The sequence below is a fragment of the Schistocerca serialis genome, chromosome 3 (genome assembly GCF_023864345.2).
Source record: "Schistocerca serialis cubense isolate TAMUIC-IGC-003099 chromosome 3, iqSchSeri2.2, whole genome shotgun sequence".
In the NCBI taxonomy this organism is placed as follows: domain Eukaryota; kingdom Metazoa; phylum Arthropoda; class Insecta; order Orthoptera; family Acrididae; genus Schistocerca; species Schistocerca serialis.
Window position 1 is genome coordinate 343,421,087 of NC_064640.1, and position 20,290 is coordinate 343,441,376.

The 20,290-nt window shown below is 41.9% G+C and overlaps 1 protein-coding gene across 1 annotated transcript in view; it reads left to right on the plus strand.

The window, feature by feature from the left end:
* Positions 1-1,521: 1,521 nt before the first annotated feature.
* The window catches only part of LOC126470153 (plastin-2), a 237,643-nt gene continuing 218,874 nt past the window's right edge, over positions 1,522-20,290 (plus strand). The window contains exon 1 of the mRNA XM_050097772.1: positions 1,522-1,620. Coding sequence (XP_049953729.1) covers positions 1,558-1,620 — 63 coding nt within the window. The 5' untranslated portion in view covers positions 1,522-1,557. The remainder of the gene's footprint in view (positions 1,621-20,290) is intronic.

Here is a 20,290-nt window from a genome sequence, read left to right on the forward strand (position 1 = left end):
ACACAAAAACTTATAGCAGCCTCTGTATGTTTTTACCCTCATATCAAGAGAAGTGGTGGCTGAAATATTAATGAATCAATGCAGGTAGGTGGAGCAGCTGGAACATCGTCCTACCAAGGCCCCACTTTCTCTACAGACAATCAACTCAATGTGCAATTGGCACAACACAAAGAGCGATGCCCTCACTTTGGCTACTCATACTACAAGGTGGTCATCCCTGAGCACCTCCACCAGTAGATGTTGAAGCTTTATCACATGTCACATTGAGCATATGGAGTGGTGGTATCCACATTTGCCAGGCATCAATTCAGCAATTGAAAGGAGGAGTCATGAAGGCACAAAGTGTGCATGAAACTAGTCCTTACCTCCATGACACTACTTTTAGCGAGGTGATGTAGTAGACACTGGACTCGCATTCAGGAGGACGGTGGTTGAAACCTGCGTCCGGCCATCCTGATTTAGGTTTTCTGTGATTTCCCTTAATCACTTCAGGCAAATGTGGGATTGGTTCCTCTGATAGGGCACGCCCGACTTCCTTCCCCACCCCTCACTAATCTGATGGGGCTGATGATCTCGCTGTTTTTATAACATAATCTTCCAATCAATTTCCCTCACGACGCCATTCTGTGCATTCCATCCACATTTCAGCCTTGACTTCTTTTCTTAGTACAGGTTTGTCATTGAGGGTCTTAATTTTCATAAAGGGGCCTCTGTTTCCTACAATGGTTTCTTTAATTTTCCTATAGGCAGCACCTATCTTTCACTGTAAATATACATGCTTCTGTAGCTTTATAAATTGATAATGGAGTATATATATCATGAGAGATGCTGCAACTGAATTAATGTTTAACAACATTTAATGCAATTATATACTTTGAAACCAGAGACAGCGGTTATGTGTGTGTGCGTTTTAGTAGAAGGTCTTGTGGCCGAAAGCTCAAATGTATAGCTGTCTTTTTATTGTGCCTGTTTGTGAGTCAATGTCTCCTCTGTATGGTGAGTAGCACTCTGTCCTTTTCATAATACTGTCGTTATTCCATCCTGGATTGCCTATTGTAATTACTTAATAGATGCTTATTAATTTTTTGATAATTAATTCGTATGAACGTTTTACTTTTACTTTTTGATCTGAAGATTATCGTTGAGTGAACAGAGCTGGTTGGTTGCCGTTACATAAATAGAAGTTCACCTACGAAATAGATGGGAGTTTTCAAGGAGAAACTTTTTCAGTTTGTTTTTAAATTTAATTTTCCTGTCTGTCAAACTTTTATTACGATTACAAATTTTGGTGGAAGCAATGGGCACCCCTTTACGTGTTAATACGGAATAATGAATGTCGTAAGTACGTATGCACTATTCGTTCACTTCACGCTACTACCAGTCTTGACTGTGTTGTGCTTTTCAACGGTTAGGATATGACTGTTCACCCGGAAACTGACTACAGTCTGTTCTGGATACGGGTTGGTAGTTGCTGGAATATGTTGTGGTACATCGTTGCCTAAGAAACGCGAGGAATCTTTGGTTCGAGGGTGAAGAAACAGTAGTAGTGAAGTAGCTATGGCGTCGCGAGGTCCGTTGACGGAAGAGGAGCGATCAGAACTGCAAGAACAATTTACTGCCGTGAGTTATCTTATCAAAAAGAATCCAGTAGCTGTATAATCTCACAATGTTTGTGCTTACTTGTGGCGCGTGGTTCAAACATTTGTCATTTGGGTAGATTTTCAGAAGTTGCGTGAAGGGATAGCCTCCTCAATGTCTTGTGTGTGTATATGGATACGGTGTCGTATTTACATTAATAAACGTGTAGGCTGAGTAGTGTACTGTGCAGTTTTCGGATTGTGTTTGTAGTGCATAAATTTCACAGAAATAACATTTTGTAATCAAAGTCTTAGTGTAAAGCAATATAGCAGTTTTAGGCATCTTATTTGTCATCTTTTAGTGATTTTTGACGTTGCAGAATTAATGCATATCACTTTCTTCGTATTGTTTGTCGGCGTTCGTCTCTTTGATTACGTATTAAAACGATATTATTGTATTCGTTAAATATATAAGCAGTGTTGTGATCAGAATTTTGGCTCGTCAGTCACCGAAGTTAGGTAAGGTATTGTACAGCCTGAGAATACTTAATTTTCGAAAACGATGCAACAGTCTGTGATGTATGTCCATTAACTACTGTTGTTTCAATGAAAAGTCCTCCCAGCAATCAAAGCGTTTTTGTGCGTACGGCATTGATTCGTGCCGCAAAGACTCGTGTTCTAAATATTGCTATATCTTCAGTGTTTAGGGTGCATTTGAAATTAGTATTGTGTACTTTCTGATAGATACTTTTAAGGTTGTATTTACATACCTTGCTTGGTGGCTGTATTGTGAATTAAAGAGAGTGGGCGTTGGCCAGCGTATGATACAGTAGTTCAGCAGGATCCTCCACTTTGTTAATAAATGGAAGTGTGAAAAGCTGTTCTGCCCGTGCTTGATTTTAAAACATAAGTTTGAAAATATCGCACAATCATGAAATTTTCATTGCACAAATGTGGTGTGTTGATGTAATATGTGATATTAATGTGTTGGTGATATTTTTGGCAAAGATGTTTAGAACTCTTCAGTAAACATTTCTTTTGATAGCAACTGATATGCAATGAAAACGATATTATAGTTCTTCTTGTTATCCTGGTCAAAGAAGCAGTTTGCACTTGGAGGCTACCTACTGTATCAGGGAGGTAGTTAAACAATTTTGTCAAGGAATTCGTAGCCTTATGTGAAACACTTTGGCATCATATACTTTATAGAAGTATTTTGCAATTGGTGTTTCCCATTGTGATAAGATATCAGACCACATTGCTTGGTTTTCTGGTGTAAATTCTCATGACGACATTTTAAGCACAGTCTTACTGGACAGTGTCACTGAATTTTTCTGTTAACAAGGACTCGGACCTCAGAAAATGTAAAGTAAAATGAAAAGTACTGAATTGTTTTTTTGTGCTTTTGACTGAACTAGAAATTTTCAGGTTGATGACTGACTTATGATGCCTGCTTCTTTATGTTCCCCTGAACTACAGTAGGTCTACTTTGTTGTTGTTTTGCCTCACACATGTGAAGGTGTGACACTGTGATTGGAACTAGAGAATTCCACAATATTTATATATCATAAGCTTTCACCCCTATAATTGTTCAGTATGTTGACAGAGGACAGAGTAACTGACTGGTTCTAGGTGTCAAGTTTGTTATTTTACAAATAGTTGAAAATTCCCTCCCCTAACACACACACACACACACACACACACACACACACACACACACACACACACACACAGACACAGGATGGGTACAGAATTGTGTCATTATTTGGACTACAAAGAGCCAAAAAGTACCTATAAGAGCAAAAGAGTTATCAAAGTATATAGCATGCAAGTAGCACACTTCGCTCCGACCATTGATGTGGAAAGATGGTTGTTAAAGAGAGAAGGTGACAAACTTCAGATGGAGCAAATCTGCAGAGACTTGGGTAATACCTCACATCAAGGAAACTTAGTTTTGACCAGATTCCATGATGGCTCTAAGTCAGCACATGTCTTCTATGAATCCTAATAGTTTATTTCCATGTTTTAATTATTTCAGACAGTTAATAAGTGCAAACGTAATGGGGTCTGGAATATTTCTTCATAAGTTTGTATGTGTTGAAACTGTGACATTGTTACTGTTATTGGCACACTTGAAGTAAGTGCCCTTGCTAGTACAAATTTGTTAAAATATTCTGTACTATGCTTTTTTCTAAAACAATTGTTTCTTTATGAATTTGTTTTCATTTGGTTTCGATATTGTGGCATTTTTTCCGTGAGTAGATTAATGTTTGCAGTTATTGCAACAGGCAAAATGCACAGTTTAGGTGGAAGATGTGGCTGAACCAGAAAAAAATGCATCACAAGAGCAATTGTATTACTAATGCAGTTGCATTGGAGGCTTTTACAGTATATTCAGTGGTTAAGTTTGATGTGGAAATTTTCTGAGTAGATTGGTAACCAAATGGTTGGATTTTGCAACTTTATTTGTAAAGTCATGTTAATTCAGGGCATTTTCTGTTATATGGCTTCAAATGGAACAAAAATTATGAAATAAATGAGCACTCAACAGCCAGTGTTAGATGTAGTAGTGATGTCACCAGAGAAAGACTTGCTGTATCCTGTGTGTGCTAAGTGGCCTGTTGCTTTTTGGATAGCTGTACAGTTTTTGTTGCTGTTATCCAAGACCAAACTGTCAGCATTTCAGACACGGAATCCATGCTGGAAAGCCTTACTATAGTTCCAAGCAGTGACAATAAGATTTGGAAATAAAACCTGTGGGAAGCATGAGTAAAAGATCTGCATTAACATTTAACTTGTTGGAATAGTGCATGCACAAAGTAATTACAGAAAATTATTGAAAAATGTAGGTAGAATCACTACATGATGAATATACATAGTGAGCAAATGTTAATTAATTTTCTTGGTGGTGGTGGTGGTGGTGGTGGTGGTGGTGGTGGTGGTGAGTGTAGGTATGCCCTTGAGGTGGTGGTTTTTCCTAATGCTGGTAATGTAACAAATCTTCCTTTCCTTTTTTAGCTGGGGATTCCTTTATGTTGTGATTTAGCAGTTTTTTCCCCAATGTTGTGCAGGCAGTGTCACAAGTTATCAATTGCATTATGTTAGTAGCACTTTTTCATCTGACATTTGTTAAAAGCAAAATATAAATTCCTCCCTAATATCAAGAGTGAGGTAGGAAAGCAGGCAGCATTGTATCATTATTGAGACTGCTAGAATGGACATAGTTTTATTGAAGGAGACACAGTTTGGAAACTGTAAGAGGTTCTCAAGAAAGAAAGAAGTGAGTTGTAATGTAGTATTCGAAGAAAAAAAGATAGGGTGCCACTGTACGTTCACTTGTTGCTGATATATTTATGGTGTCCCGTCTTAGCTGATTTGTCCTGTATAAAGTAATATTAAAATATGCTGTTTGATTCTTGAGGAGCTTATTTAGCCATATCTGATGAACAGTTCAACCGGAAAGGGTTAGGTTGCTGTAATTTGGTTTCTCCATAGTGGCCCGAGCGAGATGGGGCAGTGGTAAGACACAAGAGACCCTCCTCGGTAGTTGCGCGTTCAGCTCAGCGGAATGCTAAGCGAAGGGGCCCGGGTCTGATTCCCAACCGGGTTGCATAGTTTCTTCACTCGGGGACTGAATGTTGTATTCATTACTTTCGTGTCGCTATAATTGACATACCACTATTCAGATGGCTGAATGGGCACGTCCTGAAGGCCAACAAAAATGAAATTCCATTCTGGATGAAAGCAGTTTAAATCCTTGTCAGGCCATCCACATTTAAATTGTGCGATCTTCGTGCACCTCACCGTCGTTAGTTTATGGCACTGAGACGTTGCTCCCCTTCGTTTCCCACAGTTGAATAATTAGATCCGCAGTCTTCTACATGTGAATGATGTGTATGCTACTAAAACACTGTTAGATTCATTGTCATGTTCGCCAATAGCCTAACATTAAAGTCAACGCTTTCGGATCTAGTCATAATGACATGATGTAATTGTAAATTAACTTTGCGTGCGGAGTGGTACAGCATTTGACGCTGGCCTTGTTATGAAATAGCGATTTCAGATTTATGACTGGTCTTCAAGGTTTTTTTTCCGTAACTACGCTAAGTAAAAGAGACGATAGTTCCTGTAATACTGCCCGGGCCAATGTACTTCCAATGCCTTCGCTAATGCTCAGTCAGTAGTGCCATCGACTACTATGCAAACACATTTTGGTATCCAATAATTATGTTTATGTGGAAGGCAAACCAAAAATGGTGCTTTATTAGCAAAAGACTTAGAAGATGAGAAAGGTCTACTGTAGACCTGTTCCATCTTCTAAATCTTTTGCTAATAAAGCACTTTCTTTGGTTTGCCTTCCACACAAACATAATTATTGCACTGCCAACACTACGCTTGTCCGTCCTCTTCTGGAGTTTTGCTGGGTGGTGTGGGATCCTCATCACCTCATCAGATAGTACTGACGGAGGACATCGAAAATTTCAGAGAAAGGCACCTCGTTTTCACGAAACAGAGGGGGGGGGGGGGGGGGGACGAGTGTGTGCGACGGATATGATAACGCGAATTGGAGTGGCAATCATCAAAACAAAGGAATTTTTCGGTGCGGCGGTATCTGCTCATGAAATTACAGTAACCAACTTTCTGAAATTTCCTGGCAGATTAAAACTGTGTGCCCGACCGAGACTCGAACTTGGGACTTTTGCCTTTCGCGGTCAAGTGCTCTACCATCTGAGCTACCGAAGCACGACTCACGCCCGGTACTCACAGCTTTACTTCTGCCAGTACCTCGTCTCATACCTTCCAAACTTTACAGAAGCTCTCCTGCGAACCTTGCAGAGCTAGCACTCCTGAAAGAAAGGATATTGCCCGCGAAAGGCAAAGGTCCCGAGTTCGAGTCTCGCTCGGGCACACAGTTTTAATCCGCCAGGAAGTTTCATGTCAGCGCACACTCCACTGCAGTGTGGAAATCTCATTCTGGAAACATCACCCAGGCTGTGACTAAGCCAGGTCTCCGCAATATCCGGAGATGTTTCAGCAGCAGCGGACATAGGAGGAACCGGGAGAGTATTATGTAGTGGAACGCAAAAAAAGTGAAACAACAAACATAAACATGAAAAGTGACGAAGTTCTTAAAGCAGAATGAATGTTGCCCCACATACTTGTACAGAGTTTTGGACAATAAGCGTCAAAGTACTGTAGCCTGACTAACCTCTTATTACGAACGAGTGTTTAACATAACGAATCTCTCTTCTAAGTTTGTTCCTTAAGTCGTCCAGCAAGTGGAAAATTTTGTTTTTTACGTCCACGCAAGCAATTGCTGATCTGAAAACAGCCATTCATGAGGTCATCGACAGCATCGATGTTCCGACACTTCAGCGGGTCATGCAGAATTTCACTCTTAGTCTGCGCCACATCACCAATGATGGCAGGCATAACGAACATGTCATAACCTAAGTCCGAATATCAGTAGTGACGTTAACATGTTGAATAAAGTGTGACTGTGGTTTGTAACTAATTACAGTTTTTTTCATGTAGTTAAGTGTCCTGTATATGTCAGTTTGTCAAAGTTCTATAGAATTCCAGTGCGGTATAGGAAGAGCTGTTAAGGCGAAACCATTTCAATCTGTATTTGAAAACAAAAAAATTAGCCGTCTGTCAAACTTTTTATTTCCGTAGCTACATTGTTATACAACTGCGTGTGTAACTCCTTTCTTTGCTGAAGTTACATACACTAGAGTTCACTAAAGGTAATGTTTCCTTCTAATAATGTATTTGTTAATATCACTTTTTATTGTTGTACCACTTTTTACATTTCTCAAATACAAGAAGTTTTAGAAGTTTCGTGACAACGTAGGCTAAACAGCAGAGAGATCTCTAGAAAACTTAGTAGACGAATCTAAATACCAGACAAACATCACACCAGTGAAATATGGGCTGAAGAAAAGTATCCAGTTAGCTAAGCAAACGGGAATTCAGATATTGTCAGGTCAGAACTTTGCTGAAAGGACCTGCGTCTTTAACTGTCCAGATTTTCTGTTGTGCAGGGCTGACGCATTCAGACCAATCTGCATGTGTTCAGTTCTGTTAGTCACTTTTGATCGACGTGCCATCAGATCATTGGGCTCTTTAGTTTTTCATGGCTTCAGGTGAAGCATGGTTTAGTCAACTGTGGTATTAGCACTCGCAGAACACCAGTCATTACGGACCAGAAAATTGACATCAATGCTTTGAACAGTCGTTGCATTATGTAGAGATTTGTATTTGGTGTGCAGTTTTTAGTGTGGTTTTGTTTATGCCAACCTGCGCCGAACTGTTGGCTGGCTATGGTGAAACTGAGGGCTATTTCGTAGATTGTTTGCAGTTGCTTTTATTCATCTGTTGCTAAAAGTTCTTACGCGATTTCATATATTGTCTTAAATAATTCACATGTACCGGGTGATCAAAAAGTCAGTATAAATTTGAAAACTGAATAAATCACCGAATAATGTAGATAGAGAGGTACAACTGGACACACACGCTTGGAATGACATAGGATTTTATTAGAACCAAAAAAATACAAAAGTTCAAAAAAGTCCAACAGATAGCGCTTCATCTGATCAGAATATCAATAATTAGCATAACAAAGTAAGACAAAGCAAAGATGACGATCTTTACAGGAAATGCTCAATATGTCCATCATTTCTCAACAATAGCTGTAGTCGAGGAATAATGTTGTGAACAGCACTGTAAAGCATGTCCGGAGTTATGGTGAGGCATTGGCGTCAGATGTTGTTATTCAGCATCCCTAGATATGTCTGTCGATCACGAGACACTTGCGACTTCAGGTAACTCCAAAGCCAATAATCGCACGGATTGAGGTCTGGGGACCTGGGAGGCCAAGCATGACGAAAGTGGAGGCTGAGCACACGATCATCACCAAACGACGCGCGCAAGAGATCTTTCACGCGTCTAGCAATACTGTTTTTTGTTCTAATAAAACCCCATGTCATTCCAAGCATGTGTGTCAATTTTTTACCCCTCTATCTACATTATTCCGTGGTTTATTAAGTTTTCAAATTTATACTGACTTTTTGATCACCCGGTATTTTGGCAGTGGTGTCATCGCACTTATGGTTACGTTAAATTTCATTCGAGATGACATAGAACTTTGCTTTTGAAGACAACCTCAGCCTTGTCGCCAGATTTCCCAAATATGTCAGTCATGCGTAATGCATTAAAGTATAGCTTCGTGGAAGTAGCATATAAGGGGACGATCAAAAAATGTGCTATAGGGCGTTGCAGCAACGCATACGCAACGTACCACCACACCGATACGTGTATATAAGCACCGACATGTAGGCAAGGGATTAGTGTGGCATTCGCGTCTTTCCTACGTGCGTGCCGTAAATGCGGAAACGTGAAATATGGCGGTGTTAATACCAAAGGCCTTCAAACACGACCAGCGTGCTGTTATTCTTTCCTTACCTGTCGAAGGAAAAACACCGGTAGACATACATCGGACAATGAAGAATTTGTAGGAAGTAGTAGGGCTGTTAAAAAGCACTGTTGTGAAAAAGGAAGCGTTGCTGCTGCTTCATGAAAACGCACGTCTCCATATCTCAAATGTTCCGCCAACTCAAGTGGGAAGCACTCGAGCACACGCCCTTTAGCCCTGATCGCTTCCCCATGCGATTATCGCGCCTTCGATCTCTTAAAAGAAGCCTTGAAGGGTCGACGATTCCTGTCGGACGAGGATGTGCAGAAGGCAGTTAGCGACTTCTTGACGCCAGCAGGACACGGTGTTTCATCAAACGGGTGTCTTCAACCTGGTGCGTCGGTGGGATAAATGCCTCAATGCTCACGGCGATTTTGCCCGATTGGTATACCGATTCTGAACTGTACAGCTTTCGATGGGAAACAATTTAATCGCCCCCCTTGTGCATATATATCCGTTACTCCACTGCCACCAGCCTCCCTACGAAGCCCATTTTGATTGATTTTTGTTTTGAGCCCCAAAACAAGTCACCAAATTATGGATCAAAAATTTTCAGTAACTGTCCATGTAAGTGAAGTGGCTGTATAAAGCTTTAAATAGCACAGACAGTTCTAGAGGCTACTCGTATTTGCCAAGTTCGATATGCCGTGTGAGGTACCGGTGAAGGACGTTAAATTCTACCCGTCGCAAGGTAATATAATTTAGGTACAATTGTAGTTTCCTTAAACTTCTTGACCTTGTTCCGTTGCTGTGGAGCAATATTCAGTCTGCTTATGACAGTTTAAATTCAGAAAGTCAACAAACGACAGTGTCGTCGTACTTCTGTAGGGTTACAGGAATTATTGTTAGCTCAAGTTTGCACGTGGCAGTCTAAGCAAAAAAACTACAGCTGTAGATGGCAACCCAAAATTTGTGATAAATTCCAGCCGTAACATTATGGGCAGTTTATAGTAGCGAGTGGGTTTTAAACGTAAAAACCGCTATTGTCTCGTGGAAAAGTCTGCGTGGTATGTCTGCACGATGGGACCAAACTTTGGTAGAAATCTCATGTTGAGCTGTAGCCTCTCGGGCACTTCCCGTCTTCTGGGGGCTGCGGTTATCTTATCTTCAGTAGCTGAAACGACGCAGATGGAAGATATCCTCTTTATCGGGAATGTCCCCAGTTCTGTTTTCTCGCTATGCAAGATTGTTGAGTCATGGCTGCTTGTACTGTTCTGGGAAGTACTTGAAATGAGTTGGGAGCATTTACATCTGTGGCGCGATTACTTGCGTGTATTTGCTAGACGTAAAGAATTTACCATCATTCATTTTGGTTATTATGTCCAACGATCACAAAATTTTATGAAGGTCAAATAAATGAATATAAATTAAGGATATAATCATACCGTCAGTCGGTGGGTGTCCCCGTCTTCATGATAGCTTTGCCCTGCAGATAGTAACTTAGCTGTGGATTCTAAGTGTCGATGAAATCTGTCGATTTGTTGTAATTTCGAGGTTCAGTAGTCTCTCGCCTGTTCCACAAAGGTGCCAGCGCGTCTTGCTTCCTTAAAAGGCAGTGGTTTAGTGCCGTGTTCATAGGTAGTGTAGTACACGGTATACCCTTCCCGGTGTACAGATGCACATTGCAACTGCTGATACGCTTATCTACTGATACCTAAAAATGGCCTTTAATGACACGGTTTGGGCTCATTGTCAAACTGCTGTAACCACCACTGTAAACAAGTTTAAAACAATTGCAAATCATTGCGGCACGTGTGCATAACTTTTGAGTAGTTTTTAGGAGGGCTTCGCACACTTTTTTGCATGACGTATGTATCAGGCAGCAACAAGGGGAAGTGAAAATTCAGAAGTTTTTTGGTCTAACGCGAACAAAGGTACTGTTGTGTGAGTGGCAGGGCCGAAAAATTGTATTTTACCTAAAAATACGTTGAACCACGCCTTGGCCTTAAATCCTTCGTAATGTACAGTGACGTCTTGTACAGTGAGGGAGGGGGGGGGGGGGTGGCGACATTGTTTGTGAACATCACCTGTATCATATGATGCATTTGGTGTACTAAAATGTCCAAATAATAATTGTCTTCATAATCATCTTCAGTTACAAATAGGTCATCGGAGTGCCATGAAACTGTGGCCCACAGCATCGGTTACTCCGTGTTCACTGTAATACGCTGGCATATGCTCAACGGCTCACTTTCGCGACATAGTGTCCCTAGCCTACTCCAGTTAGCCAAATGGGGAAAGGGGGCCTACTATTAAACGTGGAATCCGAACCACATGTCGTGTCTGGAAAACCTTCACGTAATTTAGAGGTGATGGCTGAGTTAAAAGCAAACTGAAAAGAAAACCGTCGTCGGGCCATGATTCGATCCTTCGATCCCGTGCCCTTTCGGTTCCCAGACACGCGTTTTACCGGCAGACCACCAGGTCAGACAATGCATTAGCTTATTTGTCGATTCGCTTTCCATAAACCATGAGCATAGGTGGAATCAGCGGATATGACTAATCGGATCGTACTAATCTTAAATTATGCATGAACTCTGTACCATTTACGTACGCCGTGTCGGTGCGTTCCTAGGTCGTGGTCGGTTGATGCTGGGAGAGGACCTCCTAGCCGCGGGTGCTACTCAAATTTTGACGTCACATTTGCTCACCATCTGTTGGCGACAGTTCTCTTCACAGTCCGCGATTCTAGTTAGTATTCTTCCAATATTAACCTCCCCTTTTATTTTGTTAAGTTTGAAGTTTGTCTCAGTTGCGTTAGCCCCACACTGAAGTTCTACATTCAACTGCTTACGACTAACCACGCTGCATCACTGTTCTCGTTGTGTATCAGTCAAATCTCTCTTGAGTTCATTGGACACACGAGTAAGTATTTTCCCCTGTTTAATGTATTGTAGTCTACGCAGTTTCATTGCAGGATTAGACGAGAGCCGCAGTGTATGAATTATACAACGTATCAATTGTGCTGTTTTCCAGAATATAAGTATTTCCTTCATTTTGACGTCCAGTGCATTTGGTAATAGCGTTTCTTCGCTAGAACCGCTCGTGACTTCGTTGTAATAATCATTGTAACATGTGCAGTTAGAGGCTTCAATTGATTCTCATGAAACAGTTTTTCTTTATGTAACTGCATCCGCCAGTTCTGCTTTGTGAATGTGCGTAATTCTAAACTTTCACTGGATTTCAAAATATCAGTATTCCGGCCACTCTTTAGGTGTAGAACCACTACTTCTGGCGCCACTTTGGTTCTGGTGATAATGATTTCACAATCAACGGCATCATCTTTAATTGGTATAATTAATCGCATTGTCATTTATAGTGCTTATAGTTCGTGAAAAAGCCGCCTTTTATATGAGAGATATGGTTATCACGTTTTAATGCATTGATAATTACTTGGGATAAGACGCCGATATCTTAGATACTGACAGGTGTCCTCTACATAGTTTTCCTTGTGGTGAGAGCTGATAGCTACAAGAAGCTCGATAAGCACGTAGCCATCTGTCAGCGTCTGATAACGAGGTGATTCCTCTAGGTCACAGTAGTGGAGCACGCTTTGATTCAGTGCTATTCTTTCGGTCTTTAAACTTTACCTGCCAGAGGTATTGTGGCGTGGGAACTGTGCTTCCGCACATTTACAGGAAGTGCTTTGTGTGTGTGTGTGTGTGTGTGTGTGTGTGTGTGTGTGTGTGTGTCGCGCTCTCCCGTTGAGTCGTCACTACCATCATGGTAGTCTGCTGATAACAAGAAAGTTTCCCGTCATTAGTGTAAGGAATCCCCATGGGAGTTGGAGATATTTAAGCACTTTTCACAAGAACGTCAACCTGTATAGTCTTGGATACCACATGGCGTACCTTAATCTTTTGAATTCTACGGCGCGATGCGAACTACTACTAAAATAGAAGCGTAGTTAGGTTTATACTTATTGAACGTCACTTTAATTCGACAATTTTCGTAAGCTTCAGTCTACCAAGCCGGCAGTTGATGAAGCGTTTGTGAGAATAACTGGCGTGTACGCGGCAAAACTATTATTTCAGTGCAAATAATTGAAAAGTGTTTATTGCAGTGAGATACACTCAACGAAATATAGACAAGAATATTGGTTTGAAGAAGTGGTGATAGCGTGCAACAGGGGCTAGTCGCCAGGATTAGAAGGGTCTTGGCGACGGCAGGATTATCTTCCCTGTACTGTGTGTTACAATGTTGTTTCACGTAAAGAGAATATAGACGTAACTGGCGGAGAGATCATTTCTTATTATAGCTCGCAGGACCAATCGTGTGATTTCTTTGTATCTTAACAGATCTTCCAAAATCTTTTGAAATTGATGGGGGTCTGCCCACTGTGAGGACAGGAGTCCGAAGTGGACGTTGAATGGTTCCTTTTTGGCAGCGCCCTTCCATATGGCTCGGGCACCGTTAAAATACACTCCTGGAAATGGAAAAAAGAACACATTGACACCGGTGTGTCAGACCCACCATACTTGCTCCGGACACTGCGAGAGGGCTGTACAAGCAATGATCACACGCACGGCACAGCGGACACACCAGGAACCGCTGTGTTGGCCGTCGAATGGCGCTAGCTGCGCAGCATTTGTGCACCGCCGCCGTCAGTGTCAGCCAGTTTGCCGTGGCATACGGAGCTCCATCGCAGTCTTTAACACTGGTAGCATGCCGCGACAGCGTGGACGTGAACCGTATGTGCAGTTGACGGACTTTGAGCGAGGGCGTATAGTGGGCATGCGGGAGGCCGGGTGGACGTACCGCCGAATTGCTCAACACGTGGGGCGTGAGGTCTCCACAGTACATCGATGTTGTCGCCAGTGGTCGGCGGAAGGTGCACGTGCCCGTCGACCTGGGACCGGACCGCAGCGACGCACGGATGCACGCCAAGACCGTAGGATCCTACGCAGTACCGTAGGGGACCGCACCACCACTTCCCAGCAAATTAGGGACACTGTTGCTCCTGGGGTATCGGCGAGGACCATTCGCAACCGTCTCCATGCAGCTGGGCTACGGTCCCGCACACCGTTAGGCCGTCTTCCGCTCACGCCCCAACATCGTGCAGCCCGCCTCCGGTGGTGTCGCGACAGGCGTGAATGGAGGGACGAATGGAGACGTGTCGTCTTCAGCGATGAGAGTCGCTTCTGCCTTGGTGCCAATGGTGGTCGTATGCGTGTTTGGCGCCGTGCAGGTGAGCGCCACAATCAGGACTGCATACGACCGAGGCACACAGGGCCAACACCCGGCATCATGGTGTGGGGAGCGATCTCCTACACTGGCCGTACACCACTGGTGATCGTCGAGGGGACACTGAATAGTGCATGGTACATCCAAACCGTCATCGAACCCATCGTTCCACCATTCCTAGACCGGCAAGGGAACTTGCTGTTCCAACAGGACAATGCACGTCCGCATGTATCCCGTGCCACCCAACGTGCTCTAGAAGGTGTAAGTCAACTACCCTGGCCAGCAAGATCTCCGGATCTGTCCCCCATTGAGCATGTTTGGGACTGGATGAAGCATCGTCTCACGCGGTCTGCACGTCCAGCACGAACGCTGGTCCAACTGAGGCGCCAGGTGGAAATGGCATGGCAAGCCGTTCCACAGGACTACATCCAGCATCTCTACGATCGTCTCCATGGGAGAATAGCAGCCTGCATTGCTGCGAAAGGTGGTTATACACTGTACTAGTGCCGACATTGTGCATGCTCTGTTGCCTGTGTCTATGGGCCTGTGGTTCTGTCAGTGTGATCATGTGATGTATCTGACCCCAGGAATGTGTCAATAAAGTTTCCCCTTCCTGAGACAATGAATTCACGGTGTTCTTATTTCAGTTTCCAGGAGTGTATCTCGTTCTCCAAATGGAGCCATATACGTTTCTGGCGTGTTGTAATCAGCCACATTTATAATATTTTGATGGGTTTAAGATCACGTTCATATGCTCAGTCGAAACGCATTCTATTTTGTAAAGGAGTGAGTGTAGGCTACTAGCCTCCGTGTGGTCTACTTTTACATCTTGTGTAGTATTGAAAGTGCACCAGAAGGTAGCTGTCAGGCTGCTATAAGCTCACTTGCGCCAGAAATGACTAATATTTAGGGCTAAAACAGATAACCTGGCACCATGTATACACGTAGTCCGGTCAGAACGAAGATCTGTCGAAACGATACATTTCCAGTTCCGAAGTTAAGTTCCAGTGGGAGCTTTCGTTGACGGCTGCACGTTTCGTTTTAGCACAGGTGTCCGAAGCCAGCCAAGAAACCCGAGTAGCGTTTATAATACGATCTGTGCTTAAGAAATACTTCGGTTATGGTATATTCAGTAGTTCCGTATTGGAGAGTGTAATATAATATCCAGAAGTCCACTGCTACGATGAAAGTGGCTGGACTTAAAACGAGGTTGTGCATGTATGTGACTGTCATAACTTAGGTTGATGGTGTGCCTACAATAATGAGCCATCATATTCTTCGTCACTTTGCGCATCTAAGCAGTCATTTTATGTCTTGTTATATCTAACATAAACATTTGTATTTAGGGCAGTTGTCTTCAATTACTGGATGGACAGCAGAAGAAATAAACGAGAGAATAAAAATGGTCTACAATGTTTAAGAAAAAACTAAATAGTTTGATCTTACAAGCAAATTAAGAACGTTTGTGGCTTGGGCTATGTAAATATCTTTCAAAACTGCAGAGTGATGTGGCGTAGAGGTAAGCCTTGCATCGCATTTGGGAGAATGGCGGTTCGAATCCGTAGCCAACCAACCAAATTCAGGGTTTTCGTGGCTTCCATATTAGTCTATTGAGACAATTGGAGCGATGGTCACTTTGAAACGGTCGTAGCATTCCCCATCTACATACTTTACCTGTCTGTGCTTTGGCTCCTTTTCTAATCTCTCCGTCGACGAGATTTTAAACCCCAGTGTCACTTCATTCACATCGGCGAAAAAAAAAAAGCTGTCCGCCCCCGATAGCTGAGTTGTCAGCGCAACAGAATGTCAATCCTAAGGACCCTGGTTCAATTCCCGGCTGGGTCGGAGATTTTCTCCGCTAAGGGTCCGGGTGTTGTGTTGTCATAATCTTCATCATTTCATCCCCATCGACGCGCAAGTCGCCGAAGTGGCGGCAAATCGAAAGATTTGCACCCGGCGAACGGTCTACCTGACGGGAGGCTCTAGTCACACGTCTTTTACGGTAAAGGTAAAGTAGTAAGCACACGATATGCTGTACATCTTCACATCTTCAGTCATAGATTACTAACTCTCGTAAAATTTAAGATTGCGGTTGGTATTTCTTTGTGCTTATTGCCAATATGGACACGTTACTGACACTTGTTCCTTAGTACCTTCATGGAAAACATAGTAGTAAACAGTGGCTGAATTATTTGACTCCAGCGGTTTGCTATCACTGGCGCCCTTTCGTAAATATTACGAATATTTACTAATGGGGTGCCTGTTTTTTAATAGTCGGCATATTTGTTTTATCGCGAAGAATTTGTGTGGCATTGTAGATGTAATATCAAGCAGTCACAGCGTTAGCTTATATCGTTACATTAGCCCACTTCAGTGCTAGTATTATTTGCTACTGAAATTAGCACAAATCAATGGACTATTTAATGAAGAAGATTTTCAAGAAGTCATTGTTGTGTGTGCAGATGACAGCGATGTATACCCAGACTTGAAGCAGCAAATAAGGAGTCGTATAAAGAATCCCTGGGTGACCATGGAAGAGAGCAATGGCTCTCTACTCATTTTGTGTGTAAAATACACTTGGAGTCATAATTGCAATAATTTGTAACTAGTGCATAGCGTATCTTATGTCTTGTTTTCCGATAACATTTTGAGCAGTAAAATTGTCAGTATGATGTATAAAACAGGATTTCTGTACTTATTTTGTGTGTAGGATACCACTGGAAGTCTAATAGTTGTAAGTAATAAGTGCATAAAGTATAAATTATGACTTCCTTTGAACATAATTTGGAGCAGTAAAATTTACGATGGTTTAGTAGTAATATAACCTCACCCCCATCCGTTATCGCTCTAGGCTTAAAGTACGTCAGGACAAGATAGCCGTATGGACGGACAGAGAAGGACAGCATGTAAATCTGTTGGTAATACTAGTATCTCTGCAACCTTGTAGCGATTGTAGAGAAATAACTAAAGAGCGACGAAGTAGTTCGGAACACGAGTGCAGCAGCATTTCAGACATTGGTATGAGAGTGTTTGGTGTACTGACGCCGGACGCGAAGAAATAATGCTACATCATAAATTCAGAGACTTGGTTACTCAAAACTACATTTTCAATATTAAATTTATTAACATAATAAGTTAGTACAGATGTGTTAAAATAGTATAGAGTAATGGTTCCAAGCTGCTTAGCCGTTTTTCCCACATAGTCTTCAGTCTCCCTAATGTGTTTCATGCTCTTCATGCATACATTTGCGTAATTCGGAAGGACGTGATCTGATCAGGGGCCGAAATTGCTTACATGTATATATTTGTGGGATTTTCTCCAGACGATTCAGCACAGATACCCAGTAGGCAAAACAGTCCATAATATCAAGGACACCCTTCTCCAGTTTGCCCTCCTGCTGTATGCTGGAATGAAGCAAAGGATACTGCAGCTAAGGAGGTATATAGAGTAATCAGTATGACTGTGTACTATGCATCAGCGTGATCTAATGATGAATAGATCCGTTTTATGCTTGTAGCGTGGAAAATGTCTAGAGGTGATGGATAACAGGTTTTCGGTAAAACCTACTTAAAGGAGGCGCTTCTCTTTCCGGCCACTTGACACGATGAAATCATCTTGACACGTCTCCAAGTAGGACACACCTCAGTGACGCATCTTCCCTTCTCTGGCCTAACGCCCTTACCAGGCGCACGTTCTTGCGGTGTACTGATACCAGTACGGCACATTTTGAGTGTACTTCGTATCCTAAGAGGGCAGCTACTGGGTCATCGTCTCTATTCCAAATGACGTTTATTGACGTAGTTAAACATTGCTAATACCGAAACTATTAGGTGGAAGACCGGATTGCATAATTCAGGCGGCTACCTCATCTATTTATAATGTAAGAGAGAAACTAGCAATAGCTTTGTGAACATGAGATGAGTTTGAGTTTGTATTTCAAAATTGTAAGAAAGAAATTGTCTGTTCCAAGGGTTTCTGTCTCATCAACGTACTAACTAACCATATTTCTTTTGTACAGTACATTTTAAAGTAACGTCTACGTTTTGTACGGGAAGGTAATTTTTTACGAATATGAAGTTCAGAGAGTGAACGCGATTTTACTTAATTTTTATGCCATTGTTTTAATTTTAAATGCCGTAACCGTATTACTCATGAAAGTATTTGTAAGGCCAATGATAACTAGCCGGTTGAGCGACCCAAACAAATATATCAACCAATTTTATATTGTTTACAAATAAAACACGATTGAGATGAATTTTTCTCATATTTGTACGTCTAATGGTAAGTTATTCCAGTGGCAAGTTTCCATTACATTCCAGAATCCAATAATAAAATTTTAGTGTCAGAATTGAGAAGCTTCTCATCAGTTACCCCACAATGATTCACCAATTGCAGAAATTATTAGCACTGTGTTTCCAGACTGTAGTCAATTTTAGGCGTACCATGCCCGGTAGCCGCACCATGACTCTTTAGTTTCTAGCCAGGTAATGATCATCGTTATCATCTGATCATGGATTAGTAACAGTACGTCGTAAAAATGGAGGAAATGTTTCATGTTGTAGAATTCAGGTGTTGGGGCATCATATACACTCAGTTTTTGAACGAAGACATCGTAACGCTTGTACCAGAAGACAGTCGATTTAACCGGCATTAAACTGCGGGATACTCTACAATCTCCATAGTAGATATGACAACGACCAGTCATTAATAACTACCCAAAACTGCATCGCAATGAAATTACTGGTACTCGCAGCCGAACTAGAATTGTCATTTCACAGATTAGAGCACAGGAGTCATAGATACATCTTTTGAAAGGGTAGTGTTATACCGCTTTAAAAGATTGTATTTTGTACACAATTCCAAAACACTGAAGAAAACATCTTTCTGGTAAAACCGAATCCAAAATTGACCACACCACTAATTCACAATTTTCCTTCGAAAAGTTTTGTTTAGTTACTGCAGAGAGAACGCGTGCACATTTTTTGTTACAGTCCTCCAAAGTAAAAAAAGGGCAGAAATATAACGTTGCTTATTAGAATGCGTGGCAAAGGTGGCAGCTTGAAGAGTCCCCGTCTGCACCTTCTGTTAAAAATAAACATCCACTGAGGATGATGATCCAACTGGTACCCAAAATTCGTCCATGTGTATAAAGTTTGGGCTGTACACATCTTGTATACTTTATTAGGGTGTTGTTGTGAGATACTCAGTACAGGGTGTATTAAATATTTTTAGTATTATTTGGCAATTGCAAACGTTTGACAGTTATGCTGCGGTCGTGTATTAGCTTTGACATTCCACAAAAGTTCCTTACCCTGGTATGGCTTACTGTCTTGTGATTTACTACTATGTTAATATTTTCTGACTGCGAAGTTCATTATCAGGATAGTTAAGAGTTACTGTGGCACTTAATTCCATATCAGTCAGTTGGTGTATCTAATAAATTACAAATCTTACTGTTGTTTGGATGCCGTTTTACCCTCCGCCTCCCATTTCGAAACGCTCTGCTTGAGTCTGTTCTCACTTCAGAGGAAGATAAGAGCGTATACTCTAGTAAGACCACATCAATAACTAATGTAGTTTTATAGTAAAGCGACGTACAGTTTGACTCCAGATATTCGTGCAGCCCGTTGTGACAAGTTAACATATCAACTGTTGTGGTTATTTGCTGTTACGGCCCGTTCGATCGAATTTTCATGTGGCAAAGGAAAGATTTTTAACTCTACGACATCTCAACAGTAAATGACGATAAATTTGCAACGGTCATCATTGGAGCTAGCTTACGTTGATAGCAGTCAGTACAATGGTGGTGGAGATAGGACAGTCAGTTTCTTGTCGTTGTCGTTGTTCATTCTTGGTGTCAGATTCGGACCTTGTAGCCTTCTGTCTTTAAACCTATAGGAGGAGAGAATCGAAATTCAATACCGAGAGGTATGGCGCATAAACGAAGAGCGTTCGTAGCATATACGACGGCAGTACACGTTACTGAGCAAACAGATTTCTACGCATTAAAACACAATAATTTGAAACGAATGCCTAAGCCCAACGATAGTTTCG